Here is a 15,514-nt window from a genome sequence, read left to right on the forward strand (position 1 = left end):
CTGCACGTCTGCGCTTTATTTTAAGGATGCTGCTGCATCTCACTCACTGTTACTGCAGAACGAGTCTTAGAGAGGACTTTGTGTAATTGATTTGTGTCCAACAATGTGGTTCTGATTTGAAAACTGCTTTGCGCTGGTGTGTCAGTGTGTTTATACAAATCTGGATGCGAGTGTGTAATATTCATGCGCGTTGCTTTTGCCAGCATGTCTTCAGTACATGGTATTAGGCGCGATGTGATGCATATGATGTATTTTCACATACAAGCCAGAAAACACGTGACCTCATCGTTGCGTTTGCCAAACTGTACAGGGAGACATGCGCTGAGGCTGAGTAAGCTAAACAAACGCACACAGTTGTGATTCTGTGTTGAGTCCAGTTCTGAATGGAACACCCTAAAGTCATTGTTTCCAGAGCAGAGCGGTCGTACTTCGGTTGTCAGGGCTCCAACGTGGAGACAAACAGTGAAATAGTTTGCTGTGTTACGTAAACACAACATCAAATTCAAGAATTTGTTATTGTTTCATTAGCGGCGCTCTTGTACAACTGACAAACAACAGTGTCACGATAGTTTCCACACACTGCATCGGTTTGCAGGTAAAAAACAAACGTTCATTTTATAAACTTCTAATAATATCATTGCAACAAATCACATTAAGATTGAGTAGGAAACAAATCTACACACGGACGGCGTTGTTGTACACTAGAGGCAGTAGCACAATCCTAATGTGACAATTCAGCTCTGGTAGAAATTTGTTGTAATGACTTTTCCATATTTCTCTGAATTATTCATGTCCTGTTGCAGAAGCAGCCTGTTTTACCAATGCATCCTTTAAATCCTGTGGCCTTTACTCCTACTGGACAATGAGCTGCCTCAGTGGGCAGGAGTCCAGCTCACACACTTATTACACCTTTTGTTTTCATGTATTTCTGAGTGTTAGCGGTAATGAGCTACATGAACGTACAGCTTTGAAACCACAGTTTATCCTTCAAGCTCACAGTGTGGCTGCGTTTTGGTCCAGTGTTATTTCGCTGCTCCGGAGCCGTTGTGACTCGCTGTTCACTGACGCGCAGCAGTGTTTTTGTGAGTCGATCATGAGAGAGAGAGTGAGTGAGAGTGTGTTTGTGTGAGTGTGTTCTGGCAGAACATCCACCCAGCAGCCTGTGTTGGATTCCTTCACTGGCGAACTACAGCGCGCGCGCGCACACACACACACACACACACACACACACACACACACACACACACACACACACACACACACACACACACACACACAGAGGTGTGCATGGAGGAGGGACTGTCTGTCTGTCTGTCTGTCTGTCTGCTTCTATGCTCGCTGTCCTTTTCCTGACTCCCATCTGTCTTTCCATGAAACTATTGATCTGCCTTCCTTTTTACTGAATCCTTGTCTGGATTTTATTACATTTCATGCATTGTTTACAAAACTCTGCTTTTGTTCAGCCTGTGACAGACTATCGGTCTTTATTTTTATCTTTTTGAAGCTAAAGAAGTAATAGAAAGCCCCAGTATTGATGCTTTCATCTTTATTTTCCTAAACCCTGTTAATGCCTCACTGTCCTGGTTATCGCGTGTTGTGTTCGAACCCTTTCCGACGTATCCTCCTTCCAGCACTCCCCTGTCACACCATTCGTGTGTAGGTGGCTGGTGCTGGCCCACCCTGCAACAGGAAGCGTCGGTGGAGGCGATCCAGCCTTGAGTTCAAATGACAGCCGGCCGAACCCGCTGCGAGTGTGCGTCCTCCCAGGAGCCGAGTGCCTCCTGTGTGGTGCGACAGACGTCCATCTGTCTGAGCCTCACGTTGGTTTATTGGGAATGTGGATGCACTCGCACTTCCCATCAGAAATGAAACCAGTAGTGTCATGATGATGACAAATGATCTTTTACTAATTCAAGTGGAAGCAGTGCTTTAGAGTTTGTGGTTAACTCGTTAAGAACTCCCACAGAATAAGGTGCAGTAAACAAGATATATGGCTTTAGCCAAAAGTGTTCTCTGGAAACTGTCCTCGCTGGAAAAATAAAACCCCCTCCCTCCTTTTCTTTCTGCTTCTTTCTCGCAGGTCTGTCGACGGCCGAGAGGAAGTTCGCTGACTCTCTCAATGACTTCAAATTCCAGTGCATCGGCGACGCCGAGACTGATGATGAGATATGCATAGGTGAGCTGATATGAAACTGGATCTCCATGCAGGCTTGTAAGTGGATGGAGGCCTGTCCTGGGTCACGTTGAGTCGGAGAGGAAGCAACAAATCAATGACGTAAAGACCAGTTTGACTTTAGGAATCTGAAAGAGTCTTTATCTGTTTTCCGTATCGACTCTAATGGAACTTAGTCATAAATAATGTACTGTAAAAGAAGTGATTTCTTTTACAATGAAGTGTACAGCGTACAGCGCTGGCATCCTGCTGACCCATCGACCCGCTGTGCAGCATGCCGTCATGGCCGCACCCTCTCTGCTGCCGGGCTCTGTCCGTGCAGGCTGCAGCTCCTCACTGGCCTGACCCGCCCAGTGTTGTTGAACCAGCCCCAGCTATCTTTCCTGAACAGCTTGCTGCTCACACTGGGCCACGCTGCTGCACTGTTTATCATGCGAACCAAATATACCGCATAGAGGCAAAACTAATTATTTGCTAAGAATTTGAAAATGGAATAAACTGTGTTGTTTTTCCATTATTCTCCTCTTTAATAATGTGATGAAGGGTTTGAGCAAAATGTGAAATCACACAATATAATTTTTTCCTCAAACACAACAAATATCCAACAGCAGAGTCAGTGTGAGCTCCTCTGTATTATTTGCCTGCATGAGTTTTTAATTTGTTATCCACTGTTTAAACAATGAGCTGTGACTGGGTGTGAGGTGTCAGCCAGGGACAGAGGCAGTCGAAGTGGAAACTCTGACCAGAACAATGAAGCGGTGCCTCATCTTGCGAGCGCACGGGGAAACGAGCAGCGAGCTGCACAAACTAGTCCGCTAAAATGTGGTTTCATTTCCAGTGTGATGCTTTTAGACAGAGGTCAGAGAAATGACACCGGCTCCACTTTCCCTCATTTTCTGTTTGTGCTAATTGTCTTTTTCTTTACTGTCTTTAGCCAAGTCTCTCCAAGAGTTTGCAGCAGTGCTGCAGAACCTGGAGGACGAGAGGACGCGGATGGTGAGTGACCTAATGAGTTGTAGGAGGGGGGCTGTTTGTGAACTTTGCTCTACGTGGATGAGTAAGCAGCGTCCAGTGGCCATGACTCAGGCTCTGAGTGATCTCACCTGGATGACTTCAAGTCGCTTTACTGACTAAGCCCATTACCCAGCAGATATTGCTGTGCTGTAAGCGATGGCATGTTTATTTTAATTAATAAAATCTTTGCCAAATGTCTGAGACGTCCCTGATGTTCATAATCAAGGACATCTAGTGTTTATCAACACAAGGTATGAGAAACATGTCTGTTGTTGAAATGTTAAGTAATCGTGTGTGTGTGTGTGTGTGTGTGTGTGTGTGTGTGTGTGTGTGTGTGTGTGTGTGTGTGTGTGTGTGTGTGTGTGTGTGTGTGTGTGTGTGTGTGTGTGTGTTGCCAGATCGAGAACGCCAATGACGTTCTGATTCTGCCTCTCGAGCGCTTCAGGAAGGAGCAGATCAGTGCCGCTAAGGTGAGGAGGTGGTGACGTTGGTGACATAAGAGATTTACTGTACACACGTACACACACGATGCCCCGGTGCTTCTACAAGGGTAGTGCCCGAGTCTCTTCTGCTACAGTGTCTAAGTGCCTGTCACTGCGTGACCTGGATAGGAGATTAGAGGAACCCAATAATCCTGCCATAAATCACTCCTTCCTACTGGGGGGTCCTGGAGGCCAGCAGGGCTCCCTCAGGCACAGCCGCTGTTGTTTTAGTGCTTCAGGGAGGATAAATCTTCTGCGTGCGGGAGGTTTTCAAAAACCTTGGACCGAAAGTAAAGAAAACGCAAGGAAGCAGATAGAGCCGAGGATGTTTACTCTCTAGTCTTTGTATCTTGGATCTGAGCGTCTGATCAGTTTAATTGCTTTGGACGCATAGGAACTAAAGGACAGGACTGGGGAGGACTGCTCAGGGAGTCGCTCGCTCCAAATGCGATTTTGTTTAGAGTGTCAAAAATAAGTAAAGCATCGCTCGAGGTTCAAAGAGAAGCACTTCGCTTTGCAGTTTTTGGTAAATCCCCTGCTCTGTTACGGAATACGCCATGTTTCAGTGTTTATAATCTCCTTACTGCAGGTCATGGTGCATTTACCCTGAGCAGTCATGAGCCATGAGTGGCCCTGCTCATATTTACATGCACTCTTGAACATGCGTTGAGTCAATACTCTGATAATCCATCCTCCTTTAGCGGGTCATTGTTTGATGGTGACATGGAGGCCAGATTAAGGAGTGAACGCATAATCTCTGTGGAAATACTAATCCCAGTTTAGCCCTAAAAGAACTCATACATCTTTGCACCTGGTCCTGAAACTCCACTGTCTGACACAAGACCTTTTATAAACACGTGTTTATAGGACGTTTTATACTGGTACAACGATGAAAGGGAAAGCGCAGACTTAAAACCTGTTCATCTACTGTCCTGCATGAGGTTTATGTGAATTTAATATTTCAGTATGATGAACAGATCAAGCATCATACTGTGAGGACATTGCCACCTGCTGGCTGAGGGTTAGAATAACTTGATGTGAACCACTGAGCTGCCTCCTTCAAGAGAAGGAATGTGCAGACTGAATCCTACTGGCAGTGATGGAAGAGGGGCTCAAGTCATGTTGCTTACTGCATCCTTTAGATGTATTAGATTCATGACATCATGATTTTATAAGTGAGGGTGAGCCATAGAACCAGCAGTGGGGATTTCCATAGTCTGAGGCAAACTTTAAACAGAAGAGTTGTTGTTTAGAGTAATGTTGATCATCGCTGATGCGTTCTGCAGCTGTGGTCAATTCCACCGTTGGCCCCGAGGACTCTGCTTGTTATTGAGACTGGCTTAGCAGTGGAAACACCTGTCTCCTGTGGCTGCAGCGGTTAACGGCGCACGTCAGGCACGATGATGCCGTGTCTCAGGGTGGTTTGCTTCAGTCCCAGGGGAGTGGGATGAACTACCTCACCCAGGCGAAATCAGCCTGGGAGGAAGACGTGATCCAGTGCTGCATCCTTTTATTAATGTAGTATCATCACAAGTCTCTGAAAATTCTCATCAAATGAAAATTGAGTTTGTTCACGTGAGCTTGTTCATCTGGAGTTTGTTCAACTGTGACGCCTCCTTTTACACATCACATGTTAAAACATTTTAATTAGCTGCTTCTGGCGCTTCAGTCCTGTCATGTTCTGGGTTTGAAAAACAATAATGGGCAGGAACAGGCTGGGGCAGGGATGCAGCGACGCCCTGGAGCCTCTGAGCAGAGCAGCAGCAGCCCCACCCTGACCCGCCCTCCGTCGGCGTGTTCGTGCCCCACGTCTTTTTCTCGGAAGCAGACGACGGAAACGCTCCATCTGTCCCCGCTTTCTCCCATTCATCTGTCTTTTATGTCCGTGATCTCACTGCTGATGAAATGGTCTGTTGTTTTGTTTGCAGCTGTGCTCCCTCGAGTGTCCAACAACAATTTATATAAAATGAAGAGTGTTTGCAATCTCTTCAACTCCGAGTTTCCCTGACTACCGCAGATGTAGCAGCTGGTCAAGTTACGATTCATATGATGGGAATTAGATAAGGTTTATTAAAATCACAGAAATCCTGCATCTGAATAATGTTTGGTGTTTTCTCTCTTGCAGGAAGCAAAGAAAAAGTATGACAAGGAGACTGAGAAGTATTGTGCCGTTCTTGAGAAGCACCTCAGCCTTTCAGCCAAGAAGAAGGAGTCACATCTGCAGGATGTAAGAGGCTCCTGAGTACCTTTAATCGTCTCACTATACACCCGCCAGTCATTTTCTCTCCCACATCTCTGGCTTCCTTTTTGCAGGCAGACAACCAGGTGGATAATGTACGACAGCATTTCTATGAAGTATCCCTGGAATACGTCTTCAAGGTGCAGGAGGTCCAAGAAAGGAAGATGTTTGACTTTGTGGAGCCTGTGAGAAGACACATTATTGGTTTAATCCAAATCATCTTCCACATCTGTCTTTATGTTTTCTATGCTGACCCTCCTGCATTTTTTCCACCACTTCCTCTTGTCTAACTTTACATTTGTGTTTTCCTTCTTCCTCCACTCGTTCTCCCCTTTTTCTCCTACTGTGCCTAAACATTTATTCCCCCTCTCTCCTTGTAACGCTCCTTCACTTGCTTCCTGTTTTCGTTTTCCCTCAGCTGCTGGCGTTTCTCCAGGGCCTTTTCACCTACTATCACCATGGCTATGAGCTGGCAAAGGACTTTAACCACTTTAAGACTGATCTCACCATCAGCATACAGAACGTAAGACCAAGAACACATGGAAACACAAGACTCTTAACTCATTTAGCTATTGTCTATTGTCTACTTCGAGAGATCAATGTGGTTCAATAAGAAGCTTATCTATTGTAAATTATAGCATTCTGACATCTGAGTCATAATCCACAACATGTGTAATTTAATGGTGTTGAAAGTATGTTAACTACTGTAAAGGTTCTACTGATGCTGCAAGTTGGGACAATTCAGGATCCAACCCTCAATCTGGGTGCACCTCTGTTTGTGTTCGGGCAGACGAGGAACCGCTTTGAGAGCACGCGGTCGGAGGTGGAGAGTCTGATGAGGAAGATGAAAGAGAATCCACACGAGCACAAGAGCGTCAGCCACCACACCATGGAGGGATACCTGTTTGTACAGGAGAAGCGTATGTGTCCACTGTGTGTGTGTGTGTGTGTGTGTGTGTGTGTGTGTGTGTGTGTGTGTGTGTGTGTGTGTGTGTGTGTGTGTGTGTGTGTGTGTGTGTGTGTGTGTGTGTGTGTGTGTGTGTGTGTGTGTGTGCGTGCGTGCGTGCGTGTGTGCGCCTTAGCTCTGCAGTGACACACACACACACACACATACACAGACGGAGCTGCAGAACAAACAAACTGTAATGAAGCCACCGTTGATGAAGTCCAGTCTGATCTGCTGGAGACGTGACAGCAGCTCTGACCACGTGCCGTTACCATAGCAACACATCTAGCCCTAAAACAACCTTAAGACCCAGCCCTATTTATTTTTTCGTGCTGGCTGTGACTCTGTGTCCTTCTCCTGTCCCTAACATCACAATTTTATGTTTTTCATGTCGCTCATTAACTCGTCTTTATTTATCTTCATATCTGTCTTCCACAGGATCATTTGTATCAAGCTGGGTGAAGTACTACTGTACGTACCATCGTGACCCCAAAAGGGTCACCATGGTACCGTTTGACCCTAAATCAGGAGGAAAAGTGGTGAGTATCTCCGGTCATTCAGTCCCAGTGTACAGAAAATATCACAGTGACTAATTATTATTATTATTATTATTATTATTATTATTATTATTATTATTATTATTACTAAATAACTGATTACTAATTGAAATGAGAGGTTTGCTTTAGGGTTTCAGGATGCTGTGCCTTTGTTTGCTTTGCAGGTGGCTCTGACTCTGTTTTGCTTTTTTTTTTTTTGTTTTAAATTCCATACTGACATATTAAGATGCACTGAGTTATTAGTTTTAGGAGTGAGAGAAGCTATTTTTCACGGCACCAGATGATCGTTCAGTCTGTAATTAGACACCCTCTCGTGTTTTTTTTCACTCCTAAATGTCCTTGTTATTCATAGATATCTTTCACTCCTTATGTCTTGTTAATCCTCTGTAAAGGTTTACTTGTTTCCCACCTCACACTTAAAGTGTTTGTCTCCTCTTGATGTTCTTCCAACTGGAAGTTTGGCGATTTTGAAGTAATTTAAAGTGAATGGTTGTATAACACAGAATGTTATGTTATATTAACTGTTAAAAACAGTGTTAATTATTTAAAAGGAATTTGTGTTTGTTTATTAACTAACTTAACTTATGTGTCCAAGAAACCGTGGTCATCCGAGTGAGCTTGGCTGATTTAATCTGCTTTTTAATACTTCGTTGCCTTTTCTCTCTTTGTCAGGGGGAGGAGGAGAGCTTTACTCTCAAGTCATGCACAAGGAGGAAGACTGACTCGATAGAAAAACGATTCTGCTTTGATGTGGAAGCTGTGGACAGGTCAGTGTGTGTGTGTGTGTGTGTGTGTGTGTGTGTGTGTGTGTGTGTGTGTGTGTGTGTGTGTGTGTGTGTGTGTGTGTGTGTGTGTGTGTGTGTGTGTGTCATGTCACTGCAGCTGTCCTGTCTCTCATCAGGTGTTTCTATGTGGTGTAATAACAGGTAAAAGTCACCGGGGGGTGCTGCTCAGTTGGTTTGGACTTAGGGCTGTTTGTTGTTTCAGGATTCAATAAGTTTGAAATTGCTGTGTGCTGCAAAAACATGGAACCATTTACAGCGTGTTTACATGTACATTCTGTTTTGTTGCTACACAGTTGTGTGTAAATACAACCTCAGTTTTGTAAACTTTGTTTTACTTTGCTTTTGTGGATGCACACTATTGCACATTATTATAGCATGTGCACCTTCACTGAATCAGTATGACTGTACAGCATGACTAAAACATTGTGTGTGTGGAGAAAGGCTGTATCTGCAATGGTGACAGCTGAAGAAGAGTGTGATGCCAGAGATGGACTGATTGAAAACCTTTTAGAAGACGAGGACGGACATGAGCAATGACGTGTGTGTGTGTGTGTGTGTGTGTGTGTGTGTGTGTGTGTGTGTGTGTGTGTGTGTGTGTGTGTGTGTGTGTGTGTGTGTGTGTGTGTGTGTGTGTGTGTGTGTGTGTGTGTGTGTGTGTGTGTGTGTGTGTGTGCGCTGGGTATCACGCTGTAACAGGGTAATAGCTGCCTAGTGAAATAAATCCACGTCAGACTCAGCGTGAATGTACAAGCCTATTCTCAGGCGGCGGAGAATTCCCTGTCCTTGTGAGGTTATTGCACGTGGGCTTTGAAGTAATAAGAAATGTGTGCAGTTTCCATAATCTAAGCAGACAAATCGCTCCTTCTGTTTTTGATCCTTTTATGGTGGAAAAACAGTCTATTCATCTATTTATATTGGAAATTGATGCTGTGGTCATGCCTTTAGAAGCCTTTAATCAATACAGTTTGCTCTTGAATAAGATTCATCCTTCTGCACGTACTACGTTCTTTTTGTCTATTTTCCAGCTGAATTTTATTTTGAATACTGGTTAGATTTCACCATGACATCATCAAACTCCATTTAAATACCTATATGATTAACTGAAATGCTTCTTATGTGTGTGTGAAGGTCGGGCGTCATCACCATGCAGGCACTGTCTGAAGAGGACCGCAGGTTGTGGATGGAGGCTATGGATGGGAGAGAACCGGTGGGTTGCCACGGTTACTGGTTTGTGCTTACGTGCAAGAAAAGTGGAGAAATGGTGACTGACTGCAAGACATCAAATTATTTTTGTGTTATTGGCCTGACTTCTGCAGCGTTCCCTCGGTACTCTCTGATCTCGCATAGCATGATTTGTCATTTTCAATCAAAAATCGTCTGAGAGCTTGAGAGTCCTGGGATGAATCTGTTCTCACACAAATTAATGACGGTATTTGAAAAGAGGAGTTTTTTCACTGCAGGTCTAAAAATAAAATAAAAAAATAAAAATATCAGGAGAAAGGAGTTGTGAGCTGCTTACAGCACAGCAGGTAATGAGGGATCAGTAGCAGACGTGGCATCATTGGTTGAGACTCATTATGCTGTAGATTATTCTGTTTGTTTTCCCAGTGGGAGAGTTGATTGTTAGGCCGTCTCTCCAAAACTTGGTGTGTGTGTGTGTGTGTGTGCGCGCGCAGCTGTTTACGCTCTTATTTAGTCCTGCTCATGTCTCAACACCTACCTCACCCTCGCCTATGCATTCAAACATGCAGTAATCTGCATCAATAAACCCAGCGCAAGCTCGAGCAGGAGGCAGCTCTTCAGATGATCTCTGTTCTGCGACAGCTTCTTTACCTTCACCTGAACGGTCAACAGGAAGCCACCGACGTGCTCTTTAGAACAAGAGTAATATTTATTTATTTATTATGAAAAACAAATGAAACCAGAATCCACTTTTGGTCACCGCAAAGGCAGATAATGAAGTCTGTTTTCCTCTCCATCCTTGTGAATTAAAGTTAATGTGTTCTGGTTTCCTCATAAGTGGAATATGTAGTTTTTCTAACAAGCAATCAAAGCGTAATAGGCAGATGTAGAAAAACCTCTAGCCTCGCCGGCCTCTCTATTAGGAACATTTAGCTTGTTTTGGGTTGTTGCTCTATTGGATTAGGGTCTGGTACTACAGCCTAGTGAGCTTAGTGGTCGGTTATACTGTGGTTATAAGACAGACAGGCTCAGCAAAGACACCCTTCACCCAAAGTGTGCCAAGCAAATATTCTTTTCCTCCATCACACCACCAACTTTGGACCGGTGTGGTTTCTAAAGCTGTAGCACATCTGGTCAATGCTCAAACATCTGGCTTAAACGCCAGCAGAGCGTTGTGACCATTTCTTCTTGCTGAAGTGCATCGAGTTACTGCTGTGATACTGGCAATCTTGTAGACTCCTCGTGGAATGTATAAATATAATATGATCTACTACGACTAAGACATGTTTTTCTTTGTAGGTCTACAATTTGAACAAAGACAACCAGGCAGAAGGAAGTAAGTATATTTCATATTTATAAAAATGTGCTACTTTATTTCTCATTTCACGTTGAAGCTAACTCTGCATTCGTGTCCTTCTGTCAGTGGCCCAGCTGGACGTGACTGGGTTCAATGTGATGAAAAAATTCATCTATGCAGTGGACACTCGAGGTAAAATCCACATACGTGTGGATTTCCAGCTTCTCTTTCTGTTCAGTATCGTGTCACAAAGCTGGTAAAAGGCTGCGGTAACTCTGCTCTCCTGCTTCTCTCAGGCATCGATGAACAAGGCCTGTACAGGATCGTCGGCGTGAACTCGAGGGTGCAGAAGCTGCTGAACCTGGCTATGGGTAATCACTAACTCACATACAGCAGGAAACCCAACGGAGGATCTCCTCTCCTCTAACTAAATTAGTTTGTTTTCATTTTTGCCCTTCAGATCCGAAGACGTGTGCCGACGTGGAGCTGGATAATCCAGAGTGGGAGATTAAGACCATCACAAGTTCCATCAAGCACTATCTTAGGTTTGTGTGAAAAGGTTTTTTAATAATTCAGCTATATTGAAATTGCAGCATTTTAAAGTAATGTTAATGAAATTGTTGTTTCATTTCCACATCTTTTATTGTTTCTCACAATTTTTTTTCATCTAAACCTATTTTATATAGATATTTTCATCTGTTCTAGCGTCACTACATTTACATGCAATTATGGATTTTGAATACATTCTCAGTCTTACCCGCTGGTTGCGCTACAGCAGCTGACATTTAAATGACTTTTCAAAAGTATTTTAACAACAGGCAAACGGGGAAAGATCATGGGATGATGGATGTGGGAGGCCAGGAACCGGCAGCTAAGTGGGAGAGAAATGCACAAATGGACGGGTAGAACTCAAGCTGTGCGCAATTTACTGTACAGCAAGTGAATGAATGAATAAACTCAAATCACTAACGCACGGCTACACAGACGTCCCCATGTTTGTCACACACATGCATGTATAATTCACTGGCACATACTGTAAGTGGAGAAATAAGAGAGGTGGAATTTCTAATCCAAACCTCCTCCTTTCATAGATGTTTGTGATGCAGCCCTGCTTAATTTCTTTTCTGTTTTCAGAATGTTGCCTGCTCCTCTCATGACATACCAGTACCAGAGGAGCTTCATTAAGGCTGCTAGTGAGTATCGCCCTGTTGTGTCCTATTTGCCTCACCAATGCATGTTTTATTGAGCAAAGTATAAAACAGCTACTTCTGAATTCACCTTGGATTACGTAGTCACGTGGTTCACATCGTTCGCGTGCTGGGTTCATATGAAACATTAGGTTATTAGTGTTTCAACATCAAATCTCCTGGGATTATTTCCTGCTGCACAGTTTATGAATGGATTTTTTTTTGTTGTTGTTGTGCTTTTCATTTCATAAGCTTTGCTACGGTGTCATTGTGAAATCATCATGAATTGATGCCCTGACTCGCTCTCAAACCGCTTGCAAATGAAGGGCTCACTCACCGCGCCACCAGGACCCCCGCCGTGCCGCCCCGGATCCTCTGTCATCCTGTTTGCTTTAGCCTGGAGCCCACTGGCTGTGCCACTTTGTGCCGTGTGAGAAACGCAGCGTGCTGCTGACCTGCGGCGCCCTGTGTTTTCACACTGGCGTGGCGTGAGAGAGGCTGATCTAAAAGGGAGAACCCTCCAAATGGGCTGCGCTGTGAGGTTCCCACCGGGTCCCGCGGCAGCTGTGGCCCGATGTCCCTGCGTTCGGTCCCGGCACCCGATGGGCGCGTCGTCCTCAGCGATTGTGTTTGCAAAACTCATCAAGACAGTTGATGCTGCAATCGTTTTAATGCATTCTGTTGCGTGTGCGGCTCCTAGGCAACAAAACAAACATTTGCAAGTACAAACTGTAATATCATCGTTCGGTATAATTTGCCTGGCTTGGTTTGGTGGCATTTTATTTCTTTAGGCCTTTTACCTTGAGTTTAAATCTTTGCTGTTGTGCATCCTAAATATTAATGAATTCAACAAGCGCAGGTGCGGTTCTGTCTTTTCCAGTCCAGATGTTTTTTTCGTTGTTAGTCATGGTTAAACCGCTTGAAAGTCGGAGGACGCAACTCCAACAAATGACCTTATCTCTGGCACTGCTAGAAATGGTTGTAATGTAGGTGGAGATCGACTGGAGACGTCTCCACCATCATTATGTTATGCTCTCGTAATAATCATAAAGCATAACGTGCCTGTCAGCTACAGTATTTGTGTTTGTGATTTATCTAACCACTTTTGCTTTATTGGCTCCTTTTTCTCCTGCCATTCAGCCTGAATGCATATCCGTAAGAAAAGCATCCCCATCTGAGAATGTGCTTTTGTCTCCTGTCCAAGGTAGATTCTTGCAGAAGCAGCCGGGTTTTACGAGGACAGCGTCCTCAGCTGAACTCCTTCTCTCGGCTCCTCCCTCCTCCTCCTCTCTTCCACCCATGCGCTCCAGCTCCTCCCATCACGGAGCTCGGAGCCTTTCTGTTCGTCTGGTTTCACCTCAGCTCACGCTCTGCCATCCCAGGCTTCTCTGGTTCAAACAGATATCTGAGGTGACGGGAGAACAAAGGGAGGAAATGGAGGGGAAAAAAGGGGGAGTGACGGAGGAGGGCGGGGAGGCGACAGCTGCATTACAGTTACCTGCTTCTGGCTACAAAACAAAGACAGAAGTTTCATTTAGCCAATATTATTATTTTGTAAAGAGGCCAAACGCTGACCTGGGTTGTTGCTGCTGCTTTGCCCTCGTAGCTAAAACCGATGAAAGGCTGAGGAGTGATTCTGGGCTGAAGGATGACCACAAACGTTCAGCGTAATATAAGCGTGATATCTGTCTGTTTTCCTTGTTCTGCTTCGTGTGTGTGCCTGCGCAGGGGTTTTAAACAACAACACATTAGGAGAAGGAAGCTCGACTGACAACAACGTCTTTCCACTTAGCGGAACCAGCAGGCGCTGCGCTTATTAACAGAAACGCCGCACTTAATAATTCAGACTTGCTTTGTTTGCACGAAGCGATGTTGGCAGTGCAGTGATGCTGGTAGGCAGGTGGTGTCGTTCCAGCCTGCATCCAGTCAGTCGTCAAACATTACGCCTTTTCATCTCCTGTTTGATACGTCTGCTCGTTGCTGCCAGTGTTTGCCAGGCAGCTCCAAGTGTGCGGCCCAGTCGAAGAACAAACAGAACACATGAAACACAATACTGCAACTGGAGATTTGCTTGTCCCTCACTCTGAAAATAAACTGAGACAAACATCCCCCATATCCCTGTGTCCAAAGGAAGGCGTTTCCTGGCCTCGACTGGGCTTCACTTATTTACTGTAACCAAATGTGTGGCTAAAAGGGGCAGGAGGAATAGGATAAAGCTGCAGAGAATAATGGAGGAGACTTTTAAGTAATTTAGAGGTGAACCGCTTCCACAAGACATTGGAGAAGCGGGATCAGTGTTACTTGAGAGCTCCCCTCCATGAAAGTCAAATCAGTGGTGCAGAAGTGAGTCAAAAGAGCGAGTGAGGAGCATAAATAGCCGACAAAGTAGATCATCTTCTGTGCCTCCAGACGGAGGCGAGGCCGGGGAGGAGCTAGTGCAACTGAAAGAATGTGCAGCTAAACTCCTCAAAGACATGTCGTTATTATAGAACGTGTGTGCGTGCGTGTGAGAACATCTGGACTATGCTCGCTCTGTATGTGGGTCTTGGCGTCTGTTTGACACTGTAATGCCTGCTGCTGACAGCCACGGCCCTGAGGGCTGAGCTAGTGCGAGGCGGCTGTCATCGATTTATCGACTGGATCTGCTTCACTGTGGCACCGGCCCTGCCGCCCTGTCTACCTGTCGATAGCCAGGACGCAGATCTTCTCCCATCTGCAGATGAACCCACTTTTAACTACCAGAGGCTCGGAGCTCGTCTCTGCCTTCGTACGGTTCTTCTTCTGAGGTGATAATTGTAGCACTGAACAACCACACATAAAACAATAAAAGGATGTTTCCATGAAGACGTTTGAAAGCTGCAAAGAGAATAGTTGTTACCGCCAGCTCCTTGCTGGTTTTAATCCTATCACCAGGCTTGATGGGGATAAAATGAAGACTGCTCCGGGCTACGTTCACACAGAGGCTGTTCTGAAGCAGCGACGTGGTGCTGGTGTCCGGTGAATAGCTGTTCGCACGCTCTATGCAGAAGAACAATGTCTCTCTGGTCTTACAGGTTTAGTTTTCAACTCTGCCTTGGTGCGTTTCTACGTGTTTGTTTGAAATGAGAACTGCTGCTCAGGCCTTTTCTTTAGTACATCAGGTGGTGGGCGAGGCTGATGTGCACCGTGGAATAGCAGGAGGCCTGGATTTGACCTAGAGCAGTGAAATAACTAGAACATCTGAATCAGTAATGATAAAATAAACTGTTCTTATTGTTCCTGTCCTGCTTGTTTCCCACTTGTGCACCATTTGTTTGCAGGCATGTGGCATTGAGGACATAAAGTGCATTTCGCCAACTGTCTCTGTTTGTGTCCTTCTCTGTCCAGAAATGGACAACCCGGAGGTCCGGGCGATGGAGATACACGCTCTGGTCCATCGGCTGCCTGAGAAGAACAGACAGATGCTGGAGCTGCTGATCAAACACTTGGCCAAGTAGGTGGAGACCTCGCACACCTGAATGCACATATGGAAGAGTAGGAAGCTGCTCACGCGCGTCCTGTGGAAACATTTTTACTCGCGTCTCTCTGCTCTCGCTGTAGTAATCGTCCTCTGAGCCAAATTGAACCCCATCTATGTTCCAAACGCTTAAAAAAAACGCCTGTCAAATGTCTG

At 45.1% G+C, this 15,514-nt stretch overlaps 1 protein-coding gene across 6 annotated transcripts in view; it reads left to right on the forward strand.

Moving 5' to 3' along the window:
• LOC114870083 (rho GTPase-activating protein 26-like) overlaps positions 1-15,514 on the forward strand; it is a 35,043-nt gene that overhangs the window by 13,352 nt on the left and 6,177 nt on the right. For all 6 annotated transcript variants that reach the window (XR_008696637.1, XM_055514549.1, XM_055514547.1 and 3 more), the window contains exons 3-18: positions 2,081-2,176; positions 3,108-3,169; positions 3,586-3,657; positions 5,795-5,896; positions 5,983-6,093; positions 6,327-6,431; positions 6,699-6,828; positions 7,293-7,393; positions 8,084-8,178; positions 9,325-9,403; positions 10,678-10,714; positions 10,802-10,867; positions 10,972-11,046; positions 11,136-11,220; positions 11,810-11,868; positions 15,229-15,334. Coding sequence is in view for 5 of the 6 variants with exons in the window: in XM_055514549.1 (XP_055370524.1) it covers positions 2,081-2,176; positions 3,108-3,169; positions 3,586-3,657; positions 5,795-5,896; positions 5,983-6,093; positions 6,327-6,431; positions 6,699-6,828; positions 7,293-7,393; positions 8,084-8,178; positions 9,325-9,403; positions 10,678-10,714; positions 10,802-10,867; positions 10,972-11,046; positions 11,136-11,220; positions 11,810-11,868; positions 15,229-15,334 (1,381 nt within the window). In the remaining variant the exon portion in view is untranslated. The remainder of the gene's footprint in view (positions 1-2,080; positions 2,177-3,107; positions 3,170-3,585; positions 3,658-5,794; positions 5,897-5,982; positions 6,094-6,326; positions 6,432-6,698; positions 6,829-7,292; positions 7,394-8,083; positions 8,179-9,324; positions 9,404-10,677; positions 10,715-10,801; positions 10,868-10,971; positions 11,047-11,135; positions 11,221-11,809; positions 11,869-15,228; positions 15,335-15,514) is intronic.

The sequence above is a fragment of the Betta splendens genome, chromosome 14 (genome assembly GCF_900634795.4).
Source record: "Betta splendens chromosome 14, fBetSpl5.4, whole genome shotgun sequence".
Classification (NCBI taxonomy): Eukaryota; Metazoa; Chordata; class Actinopteri; order Anabantiformes; family Osphronemidae; genus Betta; species Betta splendens.